At 34.4% G+C, this 27,699-nt stretch overlaps 1 protein-coding gene and 1 long non-coding RNA gene across 2 annotated transcripts; one reads left to right on the forward strand and one right to left on the reverse strand.

Annotated features, from left to right (window-relative positions):
* Positions 1-1,216: 1,216 nt before the first annotated feature.
* LOC122723185 lies at positions 1,217-2,157 on the reverse strand. The gene is made up of 3 exons (XR_006350131.1): positions 2,107-2,157; positions 1,691-1,933; positions 1,217-1,610 (listed from the first exon to the last, which is right to left on the reverse strand). It is a non-coding gene; the product is annotated as an uncharacterized LOC122723185 (long non-coding RNA).
* A 10,894-nt stretch (positions 2,158-13,051) lies between these two features.
* On the forward strand, positions 13,052-13,543 carry LOC110610458 (protein BOLA1, chloroplastic). Its single transcript, XM_021750386.2, has one exon. It carries the CDS (start codon positions 13,196-13,198, stop codon positions 13,511-13,513), a length of 318 nt encoding a protein of 105 aa, XP_021606078.1. The 5' UTR covers positions 13,052-13,195; the 3' UTR covers positions 13,514-13,543.
* Positions 13,544-27,699: the final 14,156 nt, after the last annotated feature.

Below are 27,699 nucleotides of genomic sequence, written 5' to 3' on the forward strand. Positions count from 1 at the left end.
CTTCCATCCACTATTACCCTCTTTTCCGTTAAAAATAAGATGAAAAGGAGAGAGAATATTTTAAAAATCCAATTTTACCCTTTTCAATCCCTATTAAGCAGAAATGTATGGGTGGGTTTGCCATAACAGTCCGATTACAACCCTAGAAGCAACCTCTCATCATCTCTCAGCAGACAATCCTCCCTTTACTCTCTCACCTCCAATTTTACCCTTTTAAGCATACTCCATCATCTCTCGGCAGACTATCTTCAACATTGATCAAGCACTGAAAGGATCCCACCTCCGTTTCGTTCATAATAGCCGACGATCAAGCACCTAAAGGATTCATTCTATCTTTGCGAGAATGTCTGGCATCAGCGGATCGATGGGAAGCTGGGATGGTGGTTACATGAATGTGAATTGCTGCTGTGGAAAAAGAGCGGGGGTTCGCATATCTGAATCTGCTAGTAATCCAAACAAGTTGTATTATTACTGTCGAGATAACAAATGTGGGTCATTTCTTGGGTGGTGCATTCCAACAAATGTGAACTCTCCAACATCAAACAGTATAGGTAAAGGGTTAGAGGTATTCAAGGCCAACTTATCAAGAACGATTGCAGAGATTAAAGAAGAGTTGCTGAAGATTAATGAAGAGACCAAAAAATTACATGTAAAGCTGCAAAAAATTGAAGCTATTTTGAACCAGATGAAGAATTGTATGATAATTATATTGTTACTCTTGATAGTGTTTGCTGTAAAAACACCATAAAAAGTTGTTTAGATGCATTATATAAAGCTGCAGGAGATAGAAGTTATGTTGAACCAGATTGTAGTATATTCTTTATGTATGAATGAATTCTGTACTATTTATCTAAGTTAGATGAGTGGAATTTTAGCATGTTAGTTTCTTGTAAGTGAATGGTTAAAATGAAGGACCAAACAGTTGTACTGATTCAAAACTGGAGGACCTAATAGTTTCGAAATTTAATATATAAGGACTAAAAAATTGTAAACGTTAAAACTTAAAGAACGAAGAAATTTTAAATACTTAAATAAATGGACTTAGAAGTTGTAAAATTAAAAGTAATAGAAGAGTGATGATAATGTTACATTTATCCAACTGTAACTTAATATCAAGTACAAACAAATTTTATAAATGCACAATGAATAAAATTGGAGCTGAGCAAATGAAATTAAAGGCATAACTTTATTAATATGTCCTTTTTGTTCAAATATGTATTACAAAATGAGACTTTACAAAATCAGACTTGATCATTACAATGTCATACATCTATTACTGCCATTTTAATGATCAAGTAAGGCCAATATTTGTAGCACTGTACCAATATCTATGATAAACTCTCAAAAAAGAATCTGTGCACAGATTTACAATATTTCCAAATAGACAAAAAGCTCAATCCAATGCCCCAAAATACATGTTTTCCCAAAATGTACAAATTATATCCCATCAACTAACAACATTCTCAAAAAGATCATTGGATATTCCAAAGGCTCCTTTAGATAGTTGGTCCACCACTTGATCCCACTTGATTAGTATTAACCCCTCTTGAAGTCCCCGCACTTGATGCAGTAGTGTGTTTTCTCTTCTTTTGACTTGCAGCCATATTTGCCTACAATTAGAGAAATACATAAAAAGGTTAAAAAGGTTAAAATAGATTCATTATATGCAAGCAAACAAAGGTATAGTTACCCCAACAGCAGCATATTGACAACTTCTCTTATTGTGGCTTGTTTGTAAGCACCTAGCACAAGTGACAGTTGTTGTCCTCCTTCCTCTTGCTGGTGGTTCACTCTCATCTCTCTTTCTAGCCTTCCTTGGCCTTCCTGGTTGCCTCCTCAAAGGAGGTGGCAACATTGATGGGTGTTCATTATCAGGTTCAAGCTCAGTTTGAGGAACAGGATGTATGGCACCTGCATAAACTCTTGAATAGCACTGCACAGTATAATATTCATGGCAATTTATGACTATGTTTGTACAACTCAAAAGTCAACATTAAATCATCATCATTTTCTACACTCATCCCACTACCAGTAACAAACGAAACAAATGATGCAGCTATATTAAACAACTTATAAACATCAAACAACAAGGATATGTACGAATACCTTGCAATAGGGACATTATATAAAGAATCGGTTTTGTTTTCATATGTCAACACCACAATAAATCTCTCTTCCACAGCCATGTTTTCAAACCTGCACACATGAATCACACATTCTTTAATTAGTCAAAATCTCCTGAAAAAAAAAATACACTAAAACTATCAGTAACAGTAAGTGGTACCCACATGTTTTACTATAATACAAATATTATGATCACACATCCAAAGAAAAAAAAAATAAAAGAAAGCACAAAAAGTTACCTTTCCCCAGTTGTTTGACAGAAACCAACAAAATCGGGACCACAACTTCTCTTCGACAGAACCCAACTTATCTTCGATAAAAACCAACAAAATCGAGACCACAACTTCTCTTCGACAGAACCCAACTTCTCTTCGATAAAAACCAACAAAATCGAGAAGAGAGGATTTAGGGAAGAAGATGGAAGTTAGAGATTTGAGAAGAGAAGTTATCGACTTGGGAGAAGACAGAAAGTTAGGGATTTAGGAAGAGAGAGGTTATCGATTTGGGAAGAAAAGAGAAATTAGGGATTTCGAAACAGAGGTTTTCATTTTCGGGAGAAGAGAGAGAGAGGATAGGGATTTGAGAAGAGAAATTATCGATTTGGGGAAAAGTTACACTAAGGTTATTTTGGTCTTTTCATCTTATTTTTAACGGAAAAGAGGGTAATAGTGGATGGAAGGACTGATTTGTTAACGTTTTGATTATATAAGGACGTTTTAATAGGTTTCTGAAAATACAGGGACTGACTTGTTAATAATGGCAATACCCAGGGACTAAATCGTAAATTACCCTATTATTTTTTGTGATGAAAAGAGATAGTGAAATTAAATTAGAAGAAAGGGAAAGAAATGATGTTTTTAATTATAAAAGCCTGTAAACTTGTCATTGCTGGTTATCCCTTTAATAATACTAAAATTGAAGTTGAAAAAATTTTAAAAAATTAAATTAAGTATGTATGTTTAAATCCCACATTTTGTGATATAAGAGATTTAAACGCTTGTCTCCTTAATGTCACATGGCGCATTTGAGCACTGCCCTGTGCAGCACTTAGACAAGCCCCAACGAGGTTATAGCCTGTCAAATTCAGCTTATCAAGAAGTTTTGCCATACTGACTAGTTTCGCCCTGCCTTGGGCTCATCAGGGGAGCGGCTTCAGCCCCGACTAGGATGTACAAGAATGATGATCCCACACACAACGGCCCTTCGAGCAATTGTCCACCCAATCTTTACGGCAACATCTTCCCCAATATGGTGTCACGCAGGAGCGGAGGGAAGGTACGGCAAGGGGGGCACGTGCCGTACCGGCGACCGGAAAATACTTTGAAGGGGGATGAAGGTGCCGCAGCGGCGTAGCCGATGCCCTACCAAAGGGAAGCTCCTGGCTCCGCCACTGGTGTCACGCATCCCAAAGAATTATGCACGTAACATTAAGCTAATTTTTTGAAGTGGATTAATTATGTCTCAAATTTAATATGGTAAGGGATATCGGTTTGGGATAGAATCCTCTCTTGAACATTTTTGAAATGAGTTAGACTGGACTCCGATTTATGATTGTTGAAAATTCTAAATCGAACTGAAAAATCATATCCAACTAAATCAAAACTGAATCAAATTTAAATCTGTTCTAGTTCTAATTCTTAATAAAAAAAACTGTATCAAAATTATACCCAAAAATGGATTATATATATATATTAATAAATTTAATGGTATTATATTACATTATATAATTTTAATAATATATTTCATATCTCATATAATTTTAATATAATCTTATAAATTATATTACTAGAATTATATAATTCTATTTAAAGAATTTAAAATAGCATATTATAGAAAACCATAAATAAGTAAATATATAAATAAAATAGTTAATATATGAGTTATTAGATATTTAACCTATAGAAATTTAGTTTATTGTGTGTATACACTTTTTTTTTTATTTCAATTCATTATGTATATATATACTTTTTTTATTATTTTTATATTTAAAATTATCTAACTACTTTTATAAAATAAATTATTCATATAATTTAAATATATCTATATCTCTTAACTATTAAATAATATTAATAATATTATAAAATAATTATATTCAAATTAATTTTTAAATATTTCTAACAATATAATTTAAATAATTTAATTAATTTATTATAATTTATTCTGTCTAAATAGGTTGTACATATGTATCTTTATGTATATATACATCTATTATTTTATTTTTAATTGTATTAATTACTTTAACCGAATCACATATTAATAATATAATATATTTTTATATAAATTACAGAGGTATCTTTTAATTAAAATTATATAATTGATAATTATATATAAAATAATAAAATATTATTATTAAGAATTATATATAATATATTTTAATATTAATATTATTATTGTTTAAATATTATTATTATTATTTTAATATTAGTTATTTACTAGTTTAAAATAAATTTAAGAATATTGTAATTTTATTTAAAAAATTAAGATTTAAATTGAAAATTAAAACTAAAATTAAACTTAAAAAATAACAAAAATAAGAATCAGAACTATATTTAAATTATTTAGAACCTTACCGAAATTATACCAAAATTTTATTTCAAATATAATTCTTAAAAATTAAAAAACTAAAAATGTGATATCGATTTTGATTCTTTAAAAAAAATTATTAAAATCAAATCGAATAATTCTATTAGAAACCACTTAGATATAGGTTCAAAAACACTAAAGGAGTGAGCATAATATCAATTTAAATAAAAAGAAAGTCGCATCAAATCAAATTAGAATTTTGGTTTGATTTATTCATTAATTTGATTTAATTTTATTTTAATTTTTTGAAATTCAATTTTAGTTTGCTTTAAAAACATATTAAAATTAAATTAAATTAATATAGGATAATTATAAAAAAATTACCTTGTAGTTTGGCTTTTTTTAAATAGAGTCTTAATTTAATTTGTGATAAAAAAATCACATATTTTTATTGTATTAACAAAATGAAGTTACCATAAATAAATACTGATGTGATATTTAAAAATTAATTTAAAATATATTTTAATTAAGATAAATTATATTTTAATTTTTAAAGTTTTATAAAACATATACTGTAGTCATATATTTATTAAATTTAGCTATAAAATTTTGTTTTATAATAAAATAGTCCCTTTAATTATAAGTTATCCCAGTATTCTTAAAAATTAATCCCTAAATATTATAATTATTTATAAATAAGTAATTATATTTTTTACAAATTAATTTCACAGGTTTACTAAATTTAATATTTTATAGTTAGAGATAAATTAATAAAATAAAAATTAAATCAAGAATTTTGACACAATATGCATCTAAATTCAAATTCAAGTTTAAAGAGTCCTTTCTCATTTAACTTTTCCTTTCTCAATGATTTTTTTTATTTAAGCAGGACAAAAGGAAAATATCAGTTTTTATTTAATTTTTATTTTATTATTTTTCATACATAAAATATTAAAATTTAATAAATAAAGAGATTAATTTATAAATATAAAAATTTATTAATAATAACAATATTTAAAGATTCATCTATAAAAATATAAGAATTAATTTTAATTAAAAATATCAAGTTTAAATTAAGGAATTATTCTATTTATAAAAAATAATTGATTAAATTTAAAAATACAGAAATTAAAATATAGCTTTCACTTAATATTAGAGAGTAAATTGTAATTTACTTGTAATATTTAACGGTATTAGAGCAAAATCTTTTGCTAACGGTATAAAATTACAACTTAAAGCAAAATTTTTTGCTAACGGTATAAAATTACAATATTTTTTTATTACAAATTAAAGTAGAGAAACTTATTTAAAAATGTATTAAATCACATGGTAATTTTTTTTATAATTATTTCTATACCACTTAAGAAAAGATTTAGCAGATGGTTAGTTATATCTTGGTGGTTAAAATTTTCCAACCATCCAATGGTTCAATCATTGGCAGCCAACTCTTTTTTCCCCTTAAAAATTAACTCTTCAGAAATCATAGCCATCCATTTAGATATCTCAATCCATCATATTTGTAAAATAAATTTATCTCTTGGCATTCAACACTAGCCTTGTTCATCAAACACCGTGCCACTCTCCTTCTTTTGTCTTCTTTTCCTCCTCCTCTATCCATTGCTTTCTTCTTGAACATTCTACTATTATTTTCTATTGATTGTTTTCTTTTTCTTCTTTACTAATTTATTTCTTCTTCTCTTCTTGCCAATGTCAATTTCTCTCTGATTTAGCTAGAAAACAGAATTGTGTTGCGATCGGCTAGACCTGCAAGAAGGATAACGTGAGTTGGTGAGTGCCCACGACAGCCACTCTGACGCTCAAGTCAATATACTAAAAAGTAGAGAGAATATAATGAATTGCTTAGAACTTGAATAGTGTAAGAGAATAACATACTTTTGCCTCTATGATCCTTCTCCTTTTATACTGGAAGAAAATGGAGATAAATATAATATTCCTTGATAATCTGGTGATGATGTGGTCGGCTGCTTGATAAAGGATATCCCCAGCTAATAGTTTGATGATCCCATGATTACAGGCGTAATGTTGGACTGTTTCTGATAATGATAACTTTGTGCTGAGACTCGTCTTATCCAGGGGAGGGTGAGTTTGGTGATGAACCGGGTGTTAAGGTGTCAGGATCTTTCTTTCCTCGGGTGGGACTGAGTTACTCACTTAACAGATTTTTGCCATGTAATCCTATTCTGTGGTGATAGCTCATGGCCTACTTTGGGTGACTCCTATATAGCATCAGAGGTCCCCTCGCTGGTCTTCGATTCTTCAGATTCAAAGGTGACGGTTTCACGATCTGGAGCATGTGGCCCTTTAAGATTGATCTTTCTCTGCTCATGCCATTTTGCATACTTTGTCCTTCAATGATGGTTGTTTTGTTTCTCGAGCTACATTTAAAGTGTATGAAGGCAAGTCTTCGATTCTCCATGGACCCTTTTTTGTTGAAGCCCTTCGTTTTCACAGACTTGCAATCGCCCAGCTGCATCCCAACAGTTGGAGAATTCTGGTGGCTTTCTAATTTGTTTGCTTTAATAACAACATCGATCCGAGCATGGCTCTTTTCTCCTAGCTGTATCAGCTGAGTACCCGTAAAAATGAAGAGTTCTAATTTTTTAGCGTCTGAAAAAAATAATGTTTAACTAGATACCTTCTTCCATAAAATGATGGAAAACAAGTTTTTTGTTCTCTATCACAGGACGTCCGGGGGTTTTGGGCACCTCTAAACAAGTTGAAACCTGTGAGTGGAGTTGAGGAAGGATGGATTCCCGCCACGAAAGGACGAGGATGAGGCTCTAAACTTTCTTTTGACGATGGCTAAGTCCCCAAAGAAAATGGATATCACCAAAACGGTCAGGAATATCGTTTTGTCTTGGCAAAGTCATCTCTAAGAGAGTCAAACTCGAGGTCCTCACCCGCTTAGCCTTTCTAGCCTTGGGGAGAGTACTTCCTTGGCTATAAATCATGGTATCTTTCTTTCTACCTTCTTTTAAATTTCAAATTGCTTTACTTACTTACTTTTAACTTTTTGTAGATATGGCTGGGTCAAGAAGCAGATTCATTGAGGCGACGTGTGCTACTCGTGAGGGCAAAGCTATCGTTGGGAAAAATGGTCCCCCTTCTAAGCGTGCTCGCTAAACAAAAAAAGTAATCATGTTTCCTCCTCCTCCCTCACCTATAGTAGAAGAGTCAGCTCACCTTTAGCCCGAGTCTTCTGCCATGGGTGCTGACTGTGCGGTTGTCAAAGCCGGTAAAAAATAACCTTTTCAGTTATCAACAATCTTATAACTGCAGATAGTGGTGAAAGGATCGAATCCACAGGGAATTGATACTAACCTATTTTCCTTATCAAGACCAAGAAAATAAACTGAAAGCAAAATAAACTGAAGGTAAATAAACTAAAAGTAAAATAAAGGGGGGTGTTTGAGATTGATTCAATTAAACTAATGATGAAAGCAATAAAGTAAAGCAAATAATAAAAGTAAAGGAATTCAAATATGAGAAAAGCTCTAGTTGAAAATTTGGATCCACTTCAGTTGTTGGGATTGATCATTGATACTTAGGTTCCTTTGTTTGATTCAATAAATTAGTTATGGAGATGGAAGACGCTTCTCACCACCATATCTCTCCTTAAGCATAAATTAATTAGGGAACGTCCTCTAACCAATAACTAATCAACAAGTTGCCAAGGAACGTCCTTGGGCCTTTGGCATCTAACAACTGTCAATTGCATTAAGAAATAGAGAGACCTAATTCTAGCTATCCAAACGCAAGGTGATATCACTAGATCATGCAATTTCCTTAGTTTTTACACCAAGAGTTACTTGTGTTTGAATAATCCAAGCAATTACGGACTTAAAACTATCCAAACTAACAAATTATTACCTTGCAATCAAGATTCAATTGGCCTTATTGATCTAAATAACAAAGCAACAATGGAATTAAGCATGAAATTGCATAAATATTGAAAAAATAAAAGATAAATAATGTATGTTCAGATCTCCCAATCCATAAAACAACTAAAGTTTCAACCAATCTTCAACTAATCTTCAACTAGAAATAAAGGTTTCAGCCACTCATGACTGAAACAAAACCAAAAATAAAGAAAGAGATGAAGAAGAGATGTGGCCACTTGCAATCCCGTATGTATGTCCAAGGGAGAGTAAAAAAAGCATGGGGAGGCTCCTTATGTGTCTTTTTATAGACGAAAGTGTTGCCCTAGGTCTCCTTGCTGCCCAAGCGTTGTCCTTACTGCCCAATGCACATTAATGAGGTGGAGCCTCTCTTTTGAATTTTGAATTTTGAATGTGCAAGACTTGGGGGGCAAGTATGTCTTCTTTGACTTCCTTAACAAGCTGAATTTGAATTTCAAATTTGAATGTGCATCTTCTTTGGCTTCTTCAATAAGGAAAAGGATTCTTGAAGATTTGAATTTCAAATTGCTCTACTGACTGCACTTTCCTTATTTGCAACTTTCCTTATTTAGCACTTTCCTTAATAAGCTGAATCTTGAATTTGAATGCTCTTGGAGATTTGAAATTTGAATTTCAAATTACTAACCTTATTTATCTCCTCTGAAGTTGCAACTTGGCATGCTTGCTCTCCTTTGTTCCATTTAAGGCAGTTTTAAGGGTATTTTCTCCAAATTACCTCTTTACACCATTTTCTGCAAAATAAGATCAAAATAACAAAATTAGGCAGAAAAAGTGTAAATTAGAATCAATAACATCATGATAAAATAGTCTAAATTTGGACTGATCAGGCACCTCTGAGTTTGCCCCTGTTCCCAAGCCTTCTATTGCCGTCCATGCTCCTTCCGAGCCTGTTCCTGTGAACGTGGGGGTTGACTCCTCATGGCCCCCTAGCATCCAATGTCTGGCCTTGGCATTGACCTAGACGCCTTGTCTCCTTGACGATCCCTCCCTAGCCATCCTGTTAACTAAGAACACTTTAAGGCCCAGGGACTGTTGCTATTTGAATGAGCTTGAAACGGACGATCTTTTTGATAATGTCATACTCTGCTCTGAAGAGTGCCCTCTGTTTCTTCATGGCCAAGGAGCGTAATAGAGTCTTGAGGTGGGAGTTTGGTACTTAGGAAACAGACAGGAGGTTCTTGGCAGAGGAATGCTTGAGACTGAAAACTTGGGTTGATGAGGTGGAAGGCACTATGAAAGAGACCTTGGAGTCAGTGGATAAGCTCCAAGCTGATCTAAGTGATGCCAATGCTTCCAACCTGGTCCTTGAGAATCGAGCAAAGACTGTAGAGAATCAAGTGGTCATACTTCAGCGCCAAGTTCAGAAGCTGCAGTCTCAGGCTGAAGAGGCTCGAGTTGCCTCTACCAAGATCGTCGAGCTTGAAGCAGAGCTTTGAGAGACCGTGGCCCAAGGTGAGAAGATGTTCATTCAAGGCCAAAATTCTTAAGAAGGAGCTTTTCAGGCATTTCCCTATAGAGGACTTCTCTTGGATCAACGACATCTTCCCTGAGGAGGATGAAGGCGAGGAAGGAATGACTGAAGACAACCCTCATAACCCGGCTTCAATAGTTAATGATGAATCTATGTTAGAAGCTCGGGAGGGCGACGATGAGGTTCTTGGGATGATCTTTTATGAGTTTGTTTCCACGATCCAATGTCCAGATGGCCTTGTGGCCTTGTTTAGTGGGTCCAACACTCGGATGGCCTTGTGGCCTTTGATGAATGTTCTTTAATCTCTTTTGAAGAAGGCAACCTCAACGTTCCTTGTCACTGAAGAACACAATATATGAAAAATAACTCGTTAACTGTTATTAATAAAATTTTCTTATATTACACATATTCCAAGGATAGAGAATGACTCGGCCATCTAGTTTGGTCAGCTTATAAGACCCTAGGAGATTAACCCTTAGGACCCTAGGTGGTCCTTTCCAGATTTCACCCAACCTACCAGACTCGGCATTTGTTACATCTGTTCTTTTGAGGATTGAGTCTCCGTTGTTGGGTCCTTCTGAATAACCCTTACAAATTCTTTGTCATGGGTAGTTTCATGGGTAGGGTCCCTCTGGTTCAGGTCTCCTTTCTTTTTTCTAGCAAACTTTTAAAATGTATCGTTCCCTATTAACCTCTCGATCTCGTCTTTCAATTGTTGGCACCTCTCGATCTCGTCTTTCAATTGTTGGCATTCCTTTGTTACATGTCCGTGGACTTTATGAAAATGGTAGTATCTCGTCCTGTCTCACCTTCCGGCTTTCTTAGGGTTGAGTTTGAGAGGCCATCTGATCTTTTTGTCATTTTTCTTCATTCACATTATAATATGTAATCGTGAGTCATTCAGTAGGGTATAATTCTCATACTTACCTCGGTCCTTCCTTCCTCAAGAGACTGGGTATTTTTTATGGTCTCCCTCATATCCTTGCCTTTTTGGCTTTTAGACTTACTTTTGGCTTGCCTTCTTGTCCTTCCCTTTGGACCATGTCTGGGTTGCCCCTATCTGAGTCTTTAAGGTGTCAACAGAGACTGCCTCTCTTCCTCTAGGAGCTACGAATGATGCCTCCTTCTAAGTTTTGTATTGCTCAAAAATAGCCTGCAACCTTTTGACATACTAGAGTATTTGCTCAATGCTCATATCATTGGGTTCTGCTTTGCTGACCCTAAAGAGTGTGCTTTGTCTATTGCCAGGAGTGGAAGAAATGATAAGGCCTTCATTAGTAGTAACCTTAGCAGCAGCTTGTGAACAACCGGCCATTTTGAGAGAAAGAAAATAAAGATTTCCTTTTATGAGAAAAGGAATAATAAATTGGTGTTAATCCAAAAGAATAGAGAGAATTCAATGGGTTTTCCCGACAATGGAACCAAATGATGTGGCCAGAAAACAGACCTATACTATGATTGGCTAGACTTGCAAGAAGGAGAACGTGAGGTGGTGGGTACCCATGACAGTCACTCCAACACTCAAGTCAGTATACTGAAGAATAGAGAGAATGCAATGAATTGCTTAGAACTTGAATAGTATAAGAGAATAGTAGACATTTGCCTCTGCAATCCTTCTCCTTTTATATTATAAGAAGATGGAGATAAATATAGCATTTCTTAATAATCCGATGATGATATGGCCGACTGTTTGATAAAGGATATCGCTAGCTAATAATTTGGTAATTATGTGATTACAAGCGTAATGTTAGACTATTCCTAATAATGGTAATTTTGTGTTCAGACTCGTCTTATCCAGGGAAAGGTGAGTCTTAATAATGAATCGGGTGTTAAGGTGCCCAGATCTTCCTTTCCTTGGATGGGACTGAGTTACTCACTTAACAAATCCTTGCCACGTGGCCCTACTTTATGGTGATAGTTCATGGCCTAATTTGAGTGACTCTTTGTATTCAATTATTGGATTTTATATGAGTTCTATAATAAGAAAAAAGGAAGATTTACAATTTAATATCTGAGTATTGTCATTATTAACAAGTCAGTCCTTACATTTTCAGAAACTTATTAAGACTTCCTTATCTTTTCTCTTTGTCAACGAAATAGTCCTTCCGTTTATTTCTACAATTAAAAATATAGCAAAAGACCAAATTATCCCATTTTATAATTTAGTTATTAAGTATTGCCATTATTAACAAGTCTGTCTCTGCATATTTAGAAATCTAATAAAATTTCCTTACCTTTTCTCTGTATCAATGAAATAGTTCTTACGTCTATTTCTACAGTTAAAAATATAGCAAAAGATCAAATTACCCCCCTTCTTCTCCTTCTTCTTCTTCGATTTATTTTTTATTTCCTTTTCTTCTTTTTTATCATTATCTCCTTCTTATTTTTCTTTTTTGAGAATGAGGAGAAGGACGAACTATTTCATTGACGAGAGAAATGATAAAGACATTTTAATAGATCTAAGAAAAGATAATGACGTTTTAATAGATATGAAAAAAAATAAGGATGTTTTAATATATTTCTGAAAATGTAAAGACTGATTTATTAGTAATGACAATACTTAGGGACTAACAAGAATTTTTATTTGAGAGCAAATTGAGTTTTAAAATTTTTTTATCTCATTCTTCTTCTATTTTTAATGAAAAAAGGATATAAATACTATTTCCTTGACCGAAAAAAAAAATGTTTTAATAGGTTTCTGAAAATATAATAACTTACTTGTTAATAATTATAATATTCAGAATTAAATAATGAATTTTCCAATGAAAATAACAAAAAGGAGAGATGAAGGGGGGATAAAAAAGGAGATAAATTCATAAGAGAATACTAATTTAGTCGATAAGAATTTTTTTTCTCTTTTTAAAATATTAAAATTAGTCAAGGTAATGACCATATTAGATAGAGGCATTGAGGAATTAAGATGTTTAATCTTAAAAATAAAAAGATCATTTCGTTATTAGTGATAAAATGTGCGGATGAAATTGTAGTTTTCTTTAATAAGATATAAAAATCTGGTGGTAACTTGTCCAATTTCTCACTGCTCGATATGCTTGCAGGGTTGCGGATGTTTTGATTTGTGGGTTTAAGACTTTAAAAAATCGAAAGGCAAGAGTAGAATAGAAATTGAATTGAAGACATGGGTTCACGAGGAGCCAACATGCTAATATCGAGGGCAAACAGAATGAAAACGAAGCTGCAATCTGTTTTGGAAGCTACCACAATAGAACTCGAGGACGTCTCGCATCAGCACGCTGGTCACGCTGCCGTCAAGCCCAATAATGTCGAGACCCATTTCAATTTGAAGATTGTTTCTCCTAAATTCAGTGGTCACACCCTCGTCAAGCGCCACCGCATGGTCTATGATGCACTTGCGGATGAGCTTCAATCTGGATTGCATGCTCTCTCTATTGTGGCCAAGACTCCCCAGGAGGAAGAAGCTGCTTCTCACAGATGACCACTCGTTACGGCTACTGTTTGGATAGAGGTTAGACTACTTCTATTTTCTTTTTTCCTCCATTGGGATTTTGTATGTTTTTTTTTTAAATTTTAGTCGCTGTTATACATTTCAAATCTCAATTATCATATATGAAATGAAATGCGATGATCTCAATGAATACTATGATTTTGGGTTTTAGGGCAGGTGTGACTGATTTGTGATCTGGTTTTTGGTTCTTTTTGGTCAATTTCAATTTTATTTTCGAAAGAATATGTACAAAGACATGGCAAATTTACAAGTAAGATTGAAAATTTTCAACTTGATTTTCTCTGGTAGGCACCTTAATCACTTGTTTTAATCTATTTTTTTGTGCCTTCTTCACAACGTTGATTTATAGAATTGTCTGAGCTGAAACTCTTTCTCAGTGTTTGTAAGGCGTGCAATTTGGAGTTTGCTACTCTATCAAAAGTTATGTGCTCATCAAATGACATTATATACTGTAGTAATAGATGGTTATCATTAAGATTTAAGAGAATATAGTAGAGTTGATTAGTTATTTTCCTCATGGCATGCTTTACTGTAACTACTGTCATTAAAAAAAGGGAGTGTTCAAATGCATAATACTTGCTGCTTGTTGATAGTGGAGCCAGAAATTTTTGTTTATGCTTCATCTGCTCATATAAAGATATCAAGTGCAATCTTCAAGATAATATGTTTGTTGGAAACTTTGAGTATGAAAAGGAACATGTAGAAAATGAAATTCACACGAAAGTTTAGCTACATCTTTTTCTTCTATAATCAAAATGTCATTTTCATATTACAAATTTAAGTGATCAGTTCAAGTGCAAATAGGAATAGAAAAATAGTAAGTTTTAAAGAGGGAAAACTTGGAAGTATTTTGTTATCAGTAAGTTCAGAGAGAGAGAGAGAGAGAGAGAATTGCAATCTAGTTGTTTCACTCTTCTGCTCTTTCATGTCGGTTATCTCTTTCTTTCTTTCTTTTTTTGTTTTGTTGGTTTTGATAGGAGTAACTTTATAGGAGAAGCTCTAATGATCAATTTGCTATCTTGAAATTTTGGTGGGCTTTATGAATACAAATTTTTGCATTTCTAAATTTAATGTATGTTGGTAAACTAAAATTTTAGTGGAGCATCAAATCAAATTATGTATTGTTTAAAAAAAATTTCCTTAGTGTCTATCAAGATCCCCCCCCTTTTTTTTTAAATTTAGTTGAGCATTTACTTCCATTCTTGTACCTAGTTCCACCCGTCTCTATAGCCTCCTAGTCATAAGCCAGCTTGTTAACAATATGTTTAACAGAGGACATATATGCTTGATTAGTTGATTGGTTAATTTAAGGAAAAAAAAAATGGTCCTTTGCTTGCTGTATAAAACTTCACATATTCTGGGCAAAGTGTAGAATCTTAGTTGTCAAATCGAAATTTGATTTGAGAATCAAATAATATATTAATTAAACATAGTATATGTTCTAAAAAATAAGTAAAAAAAGTATATCATAAAGACATATTATTTATGTAATTAGAAATATGCTTTATACTAGAATTAGATTATATATTTTCATTTTATAAATTATAAACTCTTGAAAAATAGAGAATGATTATTATTATGCATGTGTTGAAACTTTCATTTAAAATTGATCAGTAAAAAAATGATAAACGGAATAGAAAAATGTAGCTGGAATTTTGAAAGGCGGTTTCTGACCTGGGCTTGTCTGCAACTCCACACTAGCAAAGCTCATTTGACAAAGGTCTGATATCAATTTGTCAAGAATAAGAATTGAGAATTGGAAAAAGGGATGAGAGACAAGAAGAAACAAAGATGAGAAGAAGAATGGGTCTATGTGAGAAGAGATCAAGAGAATAGACAGATTGAGATGAGATAAGAAAATAGAGTAGAGAGAGAGAGTGAGAGTGAGAGAGACAGAGAAGGAATTATCCTATATTCTCACAGCTCCTATCCTCTTATTATTATTATTATTTTAACCTCTCTTGCCTTCACCTAGGGTGTTAATATTATTCATTATCCCAAATATTCTCTATGTAACGGTCAGCTGTCTGTTTGTGGGAAATCGTCCCACATTACGGCAAATCAAAATTATATAAAATAGGTAGCACGAAACTATTAAATAACTTGAGTTAACTATTTTGGGTCAAGTGGAAGTGGATTCAAAAATTATTTGGGTCAGTTTGGGCCGGACTGTTTCAATTGGTATCAGAGCCACCTTGGGTCAGACAAATTGTGCAAAACTAGTAGACCTGCGAGGAAAGGGCTACCCGTGTGAGACGAGGTGGAGCCGCTCGAGGTACTAGCGAACCACAATATCCGAGGGTCCGGTCCTGGTTTAGCAATTGTATTCGATTTAGCTACCCGTGTGAGATGAGGTGGAGTTGCCCGAGGTACTAGCGAACCACAATATCCGAGGGTCTGGTTCTGATTTAGCAATTGTATTCGATTTAGTTGCAATGAGGACGTCACAAATTTAGCGAGACCGAGTGTAACAGTCAGCTGTCTGCTTGTGGAAAATCGTCCCACATCGGCGGATTACGGCCTGAGGTACTAGCGAACCACAATACCCGAGAGTCTGGTCCTAGTTTAGCAATTGTATTCGATTTAGTTGCGACGAGGACGTTACAAATTTAGCGAGACCGAGTGTAATGGTCAGCTGTCTGCTTGTGGAAAATCGTCCCACATCGGCGGATTACGGCAAATTGAAATTGTAGATAAAAGTTAGCCCGAAATTACTAAATAACTTGGATTAACCATTTTGAGATAAGTGGAAGTGGGTCTAAAAGTTATTTGGGCCAGTTTGGGCCGAGCTGTTTCACTCCGTTTCTTGTTTTTTTGTTGAGTTTTTGTGGTTATTTACTCATTTTGATGATCGTGTTTAAGCACAGTGAAGGAATCATCTGTTGTTATTTATTTATTTATTCTTGTGTTGTAACCAAATGCCACTGGATATCATCTCTCTTCTCAGTCTTGAGGTAATTGGATGTTTAGAAATCTAATCATCTGCTTGCTTGCTTGTTTCTGCTTCAAAAACTTATTGATCACAGTTGTGTCTAGTCCTCATTCGCACAATTCATTTCTAGCCAAGGGTTTGATTCTTGGATAGTTGGATTCTACAAATTCTACTAGCTAGACTGAGGTCATACGCTAAATCGGGCACACAAATGACGTGTGATAGCTACACAATGACAGTGTCATCAATCGGGCTCAGTTTGACCAAATTGAAAAAGATTTTTGTTTTTTGGGTGTTGATTTGGGGTGGGGGGGGAGGGATGCACTGATTGGACAACAATTAAGAATAATGGCCTAATTGACTTTTGAGGTAAAGGTTAAGGGGGCTGCAAGGGCTTTTGGCCTTTATGAAATAACATTAAGAAATAAAAATATTGATGCAAGATAATAATGGATATGTTTTTTATTTTTTTTTATTTTTTTTATGTTATATATGTAAAATGTGGGTGAGAATCCTTTTTTTTTTCCTCAGTAAATAATTACTTGGGTTGTTTAGAGTGTCAATGTAATTTGCATTTGATTAACATTTTGTTATAATATGAATTTGAGTAATTTTGCTTCTTTGTTTTGGGAAATTAACTATTTAGTTTATATGGTTTAGTGAAACTAGCTGCTTAAGTCCTTTTATTTTTAAGAAATACACTAAATAGTCCTCGTCTTTTCAGGGTGTTAATCATTTAGTTCCTGTATTTTCAAATTGGTAACTATTTAGTTCCTCTGTTTGTTTAACCTGTCAACAATGTATGGAATGACTGAAATGCCCTTCTTTCTAATTAGTATATGTAATTTCAAAACATAACTATTCAATTCCTGTAATTTTAAAATCATAATTATTCAATCCTTGTAATTTCAAAATCATAATTGTTTTATCCTTATAATTTTAAAATAACAACTATTTAGTTTCTGCAATTCATAAGAGGAACTAAATAGTTAATAGTTTGATAATAGAGGGACCAAGTAGTTAGTTTCATTACACCACAGGGACTAAATAATAATTTTTCCTTTTTTTTTTTTTGCTTTTTCCCTCGTAAACATAATAGCATTAGCTGCAACAGTTACATGTGACACCCTAAAATAGTCAGATAACAACCTTGCTGCACCATTTCTTGTTAAGTTGTGTAGAACTTCCATTCAATTGGATAGGCATTTTAGAATTACCTAAGGCAGCTATTGCACCTACTCCATGTTATAGCTCCTCCATTCTTTTCATTCCTTTGTATGAGACAGAAATTCAAAGTGGTAATTTTGTAAACTCCGATCTATGTAATGGGGTATTTGATAGAGAATAGGAATTTAAGCAAAATTAACAGATAAGAAAGGAAAAGAAATTGTATTGATGAGCAGAGAATTGCCAAACAAATCCAGGAGAATAAGCTCTCCCCTGAGCAGGAATAATTTCCAGCTCCCAAGACACAAGAAAAATACTCGATAACCTCCCATTTTGTCTTATTCCTATATATATATATATGGCTATTAGTAATATTTCTGCATGAGTCAATGCCTCGATATAACTAACTTTGACCCTCTTGATTCTCTGGCCTTTTCTTTGATCTTCTCGAATATACTATCCACACGCCTTTGGCCCTACCCTTTAGTTGCTCATATGTAACATTGCCATCGTCTTGAAAATCAGCCTTGTGCTGAAGGCAAAAATCTGGAAACTGCCCGTTAATGTCTGCATCATCTAACCAAGTCGTATCTTCCATAGATTGGTCGTGCCATTTGATCAAACTCTGAGAAACAGTTGGCCATTTATATTAATTACTCTGCGATCCAAAACCTTCTCAAGAAATAGAGGCGATGGTGCATCAACATCTAATTCTGAAGGTAGCTGGTTGGTGGATGCATGATCACCAATCATTTTTTTAAGTTTAAGACACATGAAAAACAGGATGGACGTTGGCTTCCAAAGGCAACCCCAGTTTATAAGCTACTGAACTAATGCGACTAATAATTTTGAAAGGGCCATAGTATCGGGGAGCTAGTCTATGAGCAATCCGGAAAGAAACTGATTGTTGTCTGTGGGGTCGCAATTTAACAAGCACCAAGTCACCCACCTGGAAAACATCTATGCTTTTCTTATCAGCTTGGTCCTTCATAGCAGATTGGGTTTTCTGAAGGTTAAATTGGAGCTGACGAAGGATCTCATCTCTATCTAACAAAACTTGAGACACAATGGCCACCGTTGTTTTACCCGGTAAGAAGTGGAGTCTTATCGGAGTAGTGTGGGGGGTGGTCTGTTGTAAATCACATGATACGGAGTCTGTTGAATTGCACTGTGGAATCTGGTATTGTATCAATATTCCGCCCAATGAAGCCAATGTACCCAACTTTTTGTATCAATATTCCGCCCAATGAAGCCAATGTACCCAACTTTTTGATTGTTCTGAAGTAAAACAATGTAGATATTGCTCCAAACTCTTATTTTTTTGTGATCTCCATTTGGCCATTCATATGTGGATAGTATGCCGAGCTCATCTTGAGTCTCATGCCCATGAGATGGAAATTTCAGTACAAAAGTGGCTGAGAAAGATGGATCACGATCACTAACAATTGTCGTCGGCACCCCATAAAGTTGAACAACTTCCTTTACAAACAATTCGACTACTACAAATATACAATCAATTCCATTAGATTTGGATAATCCCATGACAAAATCCATGAAAATATACTCCCATTTACTATGAGGAATTGGCAAGGGATGCAACAACCCAACAGGAGACATAGCTGCAATATTATTTTTTTTGACAAACCACATAGAAAGCAACAAATTTTTGAACGAATTTCATCATACCACGCCAATATAATCCTGTTGCCAGCCGTTGATAGTTGCAAAAGGCACCAGAATGACCCCTGTGGAGTGGTATGGAATTCTGAGATCAATTTGGGCACCCAAGGTGAAGAAGCAGGAATGACTAATCGGCCTTTGTAAAAGAGATGTTACTGGATGAGAGAAAAATGGGGATAATTTTGAGAACGAGATTACATTGTTGAGATTATAGGCTGTAATTCTGGATTAGCATGAACAACCATCTCCAATTCCTCTAATTTGAGCCAATGTGGATGTGTCATGGCAAAACAAATTGAATCCGAATCCTCCTGCCTAGACAATGCATCTAGACAATGCATCTGTTGCTTGATTAATGTGTCTAGTCTTGTATTCCATCACAAATTTATAACCTAGCAATTTGGTGATCCAACTCTGTTGAGCTGGCGTGATAATTTTCTGTTCTAAGAGGTGGCGAAGGCTTTTGTGATAAGTTCGAACAATGAGCTTAGGATCCAACAAGTAAGACCGCCAATGATTGATAGCAAGCGCAAGAGCCATAAGTTCCTTTTCGTAGGCAGAGTTAGAAAGAGTTCTAGCTAATAAAGCTTTACTGTAATAAGCAATGGGTTTCCCCTATTGCATCAACACTGATCCTACTCCACATCCACATCCTGATGCATCACATTCGACATCAGAAGTTTGTTGAAAATATGGCATCACTAAAACTGGAGCAGTGATGATGGCAGATTTCAACTTGTTAAAAGTGTTTTGAGCAGTAGAATCCCAGACAAAATGCTGTTGACTATCCTTAGCCTTGAGCCTATTCTGAGGCTGTGCAAATCGACTGAACAAGACGATGATAGTAGCCGGTGAGTCCATGGTTTTAAATAACGGATTTTGGGGGGCCGTTACCCGTTATCCCGTTATATAATGGCCCCTCCTGATTTGTAGGCGTAATGGCCATTACGGCCGTTACGCAACGGTAACGACCGTTACCAATAATTAAAATATCTTTTGCTCCATTCTCATTTTCATTAGTTTCTATATTTTTCAGCAACTTCAAAAACTATATTTTTTAAGTTTTCTCTTCCCTTTCTCTTTCAAATTTCAATCTTTCCTGCATATTTCTCATATAAACTTAGATCCATTATAAACGACTTTATTTCCAAGCTTATTTCTTCTAAAAAGTTAGTTAAATTTAATCTATTTTAATTTTTAATTGTTGTTTTTTTTTCCTTTTTATTTGTAAGTTTTTGTGGATTAAAGTGTTAGTTTTGAGTTAAAATTATATTTTGAGCTATTAGTTTACTCGATCTATAAAGATTATGTTGATTTTTCTTATTTTAAACTATATGATGTTTAATCTATATTTTATATATTTATATTTATTATGCATTTGTATACATTGTTCTAAATTAAATCTAATTAATATCATGTTATTTATGAACTTTACAAATTTTTTAAAAAAATTTGCGTAGCACCAGACCATTACCGTTACGTTACGGCCGTTATAGGTCTGTTTCCGTTACCTGCGACTACGATCGCGAACGTGGCCGCGACCGTGATTTAAAACCATGGGTGAGTCCCAAAAGTCCCCTATCAGCCTTGACTAAAGAAGAAACCGGCCAACGTAAAATTGCCGAGATCTTATCCGGATCCATGGACACTCCTCCGGTAAAAATCAAATGGCCCAAATAAGAGATGGACTGTTTACCAAAAGAACATTTTTCATGTTGGCTACCAAGTAATTAAAAGATAATAGTGTAAGGACCTGATCAACATGAAATAAGTGATCCTTCTAAGAATGACCGTAGACCAGTATGTTGTGGACAAGAACAAAGCGGCGAAGAAAAGGCCAAAATATGTCATTCATTGTGGCCTGAAATGTTGTTGGCGCATTGGTCAAACCAAATGATATCACAAGAAATTCATAGTGCCTGGAGTGGGTGCAGAATGCTATATTAGGAATATCCTCAGGCTTCATATGGATTTGGTGGCACCTAGTTCGTAAATCGATCTTAGAGAAGTACTTGGCATTATAGAGTTCATCCAGTAGTTCCTGGATAATTGGAATGGGATATCGATAAGGAATTGTGGCTTTATTTAACTGTCGAAAATCCACTAAAAAATGCTAGCTACCATCCTTCTTGCAGACCAACAATACTGGGCTGGAAAAAGGAGAAGAACTAGAACATGCAGACCAACAATACTGGGCTGGAGAAAGGAGAAGACATATAATACCAGCAGCCAACATATCCGAAACCAACCATTCTATTTCATTCTTTTGATAATGGCTGTATCAATAGGGCTTAACTGAGATAGCCTTCACCCCAGATTATAAAGGAATGGTATAGTTAGAAGGTCGGCATGGGGGCAATTCATGTGGTTCAGCAAAAACAACAGAAATGGAATGGATCCGTATCATTCTCTCATTTTTTAGAAAAGATTCATCATCAAATCTTGCTCATGTTCATATCAGGAATGGAAGTTTTAGGAACTAATGTATCTTCAAAGACCTCATCTTAAATAGGTGGTGTTGCTCCAACCCAGATGGCTGGTTTCAGGATGGCTATGTTCTGGCTCGCCCATTCCAAGCCAGGAGTTGAATCAAGAGACTCAGTCGAAAGTTGGAGTTTCTTTGCCCATTCCAAATGTGAGATTCACCTGCCTGTTTAGATGTGGGATGTGTCCCGCATCCAAGCAGGCAGGTGAATCTCACACTCTCCCCTGCTAAACTTGTGACGTCCTCGTCACAACTGAATCGAATACAATTGCTAAATCAGGATTGGACCCTTAAGTATTGTAGTTCGCTAGTACCTCGGGCGGCTCCACCTCATCTCTCACGGCTACAGCCCTTTCCTCGCAGGTCCACTAGCTCTACATAATTTATCTGACCTAGGGTGGCTCTGATACCATGTAGAAGAATAATATTTTGTTATTGTATTTCACAATAGATATTACAACCTATTTATATATGAGAGGCGATATCTAAACAGGAAGAAAAATCAAACCTATAATTATACAATCTCTAAGATTAAGCACTATTCCTATATTAACATATTTACTTCCTATAACCTATAATAGGTGGAAATAACATGAAACTCTTTTCATGGATGTTCTCATCAACAACTTGCACATCAAGAATAAAAGAATTAGGCATAATAATGTTAGTCATAGAATGATCATGTGGATGTGACTCATTCTCCTTTACAACTTCTAAAACAGCCCCATTCGCTTCCTCCACCTCATCAGTCATGTCCTTCCCATGTCTATCATCATTCACAACCTCTTTTTTAAGCTCAATAATGGAATTTTCAGCAGCAATTTCACTAACTTAATGCATTACAACTTCCTCTTCATAACCATGAAGCTCCTCAAATAACATGGCTTTTCTAATACTATATGTAATTTCCTTATCCATCTATTGCAACGCTGAATACAATATTTAAAGTTATTTATTACAAAATCAAGTATAAGATAGAAAACATTTTCCTTAATCTCCATCTCAAGTTCCTCTTTATCATCTTCATGCTTATTCAAAATCATGGTTAAAAACAAAAATAGAAATCACAAGAAAAAATAGAGTTAATAGTAAAGCACCCCTCACGTATTTGTACTCTTTTACCACTCTTTGCAATTTCTCCAATTGAACTTCAGAACTTAGGCTAATCAACCAACATAAAGGAAATATTTAGAGACAAAGAATAAAACTCTAGCAAAGAAAAGTAAGCTTAAACACACTAGAAAGAAGACGCAAGATAAAATGGATGGTAGCACAAAGACAAAATTGTGTACTACTTGATTATATCAACATAGAGTGTGAACACAATCAAATAATACTCTAAAAGTGTGAAGGAAACAAAAATGACAAGAGTAAAAAAAAATTCTGCAAACAAGAATTGAGAAATAGACAATTTAAGCCAAAATATAAGAAGTTGAATTACTACAAAGCAAATCAAATATTGAACCTAAATATTTCTACCAACAAAACAAGAAAACAATAATACTTAAATTAATTACATAAATCAGAATTCTCATATATAATTAATTTTGAAGTCAAATTAATTATTTTGTGCCAAAAAAATTTATTTTAAAACAAGAGACAGTTAATTCAAACAGCCCTTAAAACAATAAGAATCTGAAAATTAGGGCACTTGAAGAAACTTCAAGTGCTAATTCAACAAGAAGAAGGATTCCTCAAGATACGCTTAGGGTTACCTCAAAGTCTTACTTCAACAAGAACAAGGAAAACAAATTCAGTAAGGAAAAAGATTCCTTCAAACACGCCTAGGATTACCTCAAGTCCTACTTTCAACAAGGATACGAAAAATAAATCCAACAAAGAGAAGGATTTCTCCAAAACACATTTAGGATTCTCTTTCTTGTTCTTCCTCTTTTCCTTTTCTTTTAATTTTCTGTTTTTTTTTATATGGAATCCAAATTGACCAATAAAAAAAATTAACCAATCTAACAACTAAAATTGAATCAACAAATACTCAAACAAGTTTAGATCCTAAACAAATTAAACTAGTACAAGACCGAGACTCTAAAATTCAAAAACAAAAGAAAACTTAAATATAAATCCCTAAACTATGATAAATCAGAAGTAATCTTAACCTTTAGTTCTGATACCAATTTACGCAGATCCATGTAGATCAAGTCCAAAAACTCTATGACAAGATGGAAAAGACCAATAATAAACTCCCCTCTATGGCACCCTACCTAAAGGACAACAAGAACACCAATAATTGACGATTGGAGAAACAAGATAAACGCCACAATTGAATTGATAAGTTTATATTGTTTTTTGATGCAACTGGAAGAATGCAATCTCATACTTTCACAATAACAAAAATACACAAATAGCATGAATAATTCTGAATTTTGATTAAAGAAGTTTTCCTAAACAAAGAGAAAACTTAAGCTTAAATCCTAAACCTAATTCTAATCCTAAGAGAATAAGGAAAAATTAGCCCTAATGTGTCTCTATCAAGGGCTGGCCGAAAACTTGCTTGGCCCAACACCCTATAAAGGTCCATCTAATATATATTGAACTTAAATAACATCAACATAAGACTCAAAGCGAGGGCGGCACATAAGGTCCAAAATTAGATTCTAACAACTAAACTAATAATACTAAAGCAAATAAGATAATATAAGCTTAATCCAAATAAATGAGCTTACAAAATACATCATTAAGTCCCAAATAACATGTGTAACACGTACCCCAAAGTTGCCCATGAGTTGTGGACATGCCTTGCACATGCTCCTTAAGTTACATATGCATTGCACATATTTGTTCAAATCTGTCCATTTGGTTTAATGGATTTGTACACCTTCTAATTAGGCTCAATGGACTTGAATTTTCACTAAAGCCTTTCTTGATATTCACTTTAGGCTTTCTATTGTGTAGTTTTGACACAGACTTGATTATGCTCCTTAAACTCATAATTATAAGTGTTGCACTAAATCTGTTCCATATGAATTGAAGCACGTCCTAAGTGTGTTTGAATCATATGAATATGATTTTGAACTCCTTTTAGACTCATTTGAATGATATAAGATTACTCTACACTATTATTGCAAATCTGCCCTATTGGATCTGTATCATTTTTTCTTTGATATGGAACCCAAATGAATTAATTTGACAACTAAAATTAAATCAATAAACACTTAAACAAGTTTAGACCATAAACAAATTACACTAGCACAAGACTAAGACACTCGAATTCAAAAACACAAGAAAATTCAAATTTAGAGGCTCAAGGGACCTAAGTAAGCTCTTCCGGTGTATGATGGGAGAATTTCTAAACTAAGATAAGTCAGAATTTACCTTAACCTTTAGCTTTGATACTAATTGACGCGGAACTATGTGGATCAAGCCCAATAACTTTATAACAAGATGTAATAGTTCCAAAGCTCAATAATAAACTCTTCTCTATGGCATCCTATGCAAAAGACAATAAGAAAACCAATAGTTGAGGATTAGAGAAATAAGACAAATGCCACAATTGAATTGATACGTTTACCTTGATTCTTGATACAATTGGAAGAATGTAATCTCATACTCTCACAATAACAAAGGCATTTAAATAGCATAAATAGTTTTGAATTTTGATTAAAGAAGTTCTTCTTGAACAAAGAGAAAACTTAATCTTAAATACTAAAACCTAATCCTAATCTTAAGAGAATAAGTAAAAACTAGCTCTAATGTGCCTCTATTAAGGGCTGGCTGAAAACTTGCTTGGCCTAACACCCTATAAAGGTTTATCTAATGTATATCGGACTTACATGACATCAACATAAAGCCCATAAAGCAAGGCGGCACATAAGGTCCAAAATTAGGTCTAAACAACTAAACTAGCAATATTAAAGCAAATAAGAAAGCATAAGGTTAACCCAAATAAAATAGACTTATAAAATACATCATTAAGGCCCAAATAGCATGTATAACACGTTCCTCAAGACTGCCCATGAGTTGTGCACATGCGTTGCACATGCTCCTTAAGTTGTACAGTTGCACATGCATTGCATATGTTTATTCAAATCTACCCACTTGGTTTGATGTATTTGTATACCTTCTAATTAGGCCCTGTTGAATCTCATATCGGTTTGGAATAATGTGTGTTTATAAGGGTTTTAGGCATTTTTCCTCTTGAGCTAGGTTCTGAGGTGAATTAGACTTGACTCAAATTTAACATGATATCAAAACCTCTCATCCGATATTAAGCTTTTTATAAATATGTCACGCTTAGAATTATTCTGAGTGTGAGGGGTGTGTTGAATTCCACATCGATTTGGGATAGGGGTAATATGCCTCTTATAATGGTCTGAGGCACTCCTCCCCCTTGAGCTAGCTTTTGGGGTGAGTTAGGCCTGAACCAATTTTAACAGGCCCAATGGACTTGAATCTTCACAAAAACTTTGGCTTCTTCTGTGTAGTTTTGGCCCATAGGCTTGATTATACTCCTTAAGTCTATAATTGCAAGTGTTGCACCAAATCTGCTCATATGAATAATGAATTGAAACACACCCTAAGTGTATTTGGATCATATGAATATGACTTTGAACTCTTTTTTTATCTATTTGAATGATATAAGATTGTTCCACACCATTGTTGCAAATCTGCCCTATTAGATCCGTATCAAAAAGTTCGGGTTGGGGGAAATTCATGTGGTTCAACAACAAAAATAGCAGAGTGTTTGTTGAGTAAGGAAGACATCTATTGTGATTGGGTAGGAGTGAGAATTGGGCCCTCTGGAAGTGTTGTCTGCATCCGCGATTGACACATCCAAAGAACAATCCCATACACAATTCTAATGAGCTTTTGAAGAGCATGCTTGGAAACTGGAGAGTACAATAAAGAAAGATTACCGGTCAAGGTAATTTTCTATTTGTGATATACAAAACGCATAGTGAGATTTTGCCAATTCATTTTGACATTTCCCAATGTCCCGAGCCATGAAATACCCAGAACAATATTAGCACTGCCTAAAAGAAAAACATAACAATTTGGAGCAATGGTAAGAGAACTCAAATTGATTGCAAAATTGGGGCATAATTCAGAAGATTCCAAACATCTTCCATCCCTGAGCTTCTCACGAAAAGGAGATTTCTGATGAACCGGAAGACCCAATTGTTGTACCAATTTATAAGAAACAAAACAATGACTAACCCCATTATCCTCCATCAAAACTTTGAGCATTTGGAACATTATTGAACAACTTCATCGTCTCGGGTTGAGAGATACTACCCACAGAATACAGAAGAAGCCTCATTTGTGAAAAGTGTGAATCAATCACCGATGTCGACAAAGGAGTAGAGTTCGACTCATCAAGGACAGTTAAGTGGTTATCATCCAACCAAATCATCCTCTACTACAATCTCCATGTGAAGTGATATATTAGGACATTGGTGAAGAGGGGAAAAAGGTTGTTTGCATTTGAAAAAGGTTGTTTGCATTTGAAATAGAGACCCTTAGCACGAAGGTCCTGCAACTCTTGATGAGTGAGGTGGTGTGTATTTCGATTGCATGGTGTAGGCTTAGAAGGAAATGGAGATTTGGTGGAAGATGTGGAAGAGAAAGCGGATTTGGTCTGTGGAAGAAGTTTATCGGGCAGTTTTGGTAAAGCAAGGAATGGGCTTTCGTGTGTTGAAGGACAAGAAGGTGGTGGGCCGCTGGGAGATGGGTTTAGACGGTGGATAAGAAGGTTTGAGGAGCCCAGTGCTAAACAACTCCCTTTCAACTTCATGAGTGACATTTGTGATATATTGGTGGTGTCATGACTCTGAAACCACACGCGAATCTCCTCCTCCAAGCCATTAAGCAAATAGCCCATATAGTGAGATCAGAGATCTGAGGTACCTGAGCAGCACAAGTCAGAAACTGATCGAT

Source organism: Manihot esculenta, chromosome 3, assembly GCF_001659605.2.
Source record: "Manihot esculenta cultivar AM560-2 chromosome 3, M.esculenta_v8, whole genome shotgun sequence".
NCBI lineage: Eukaryota > Viridiplantae > Streptophyta > Magnoliopsida > Malpighiales > Euphorbiaceae > Manihot > Manihot esculenta.

Excerpts from the sequence above, each read along its gene's own strand:
- LOC110610458 (XM_021750386.2), top strand. The coding sequence starts at position 13,196 with ATGGGTTCACGAGGAGCCAACATGCTAATATCGAGGGCAAACAGAATG.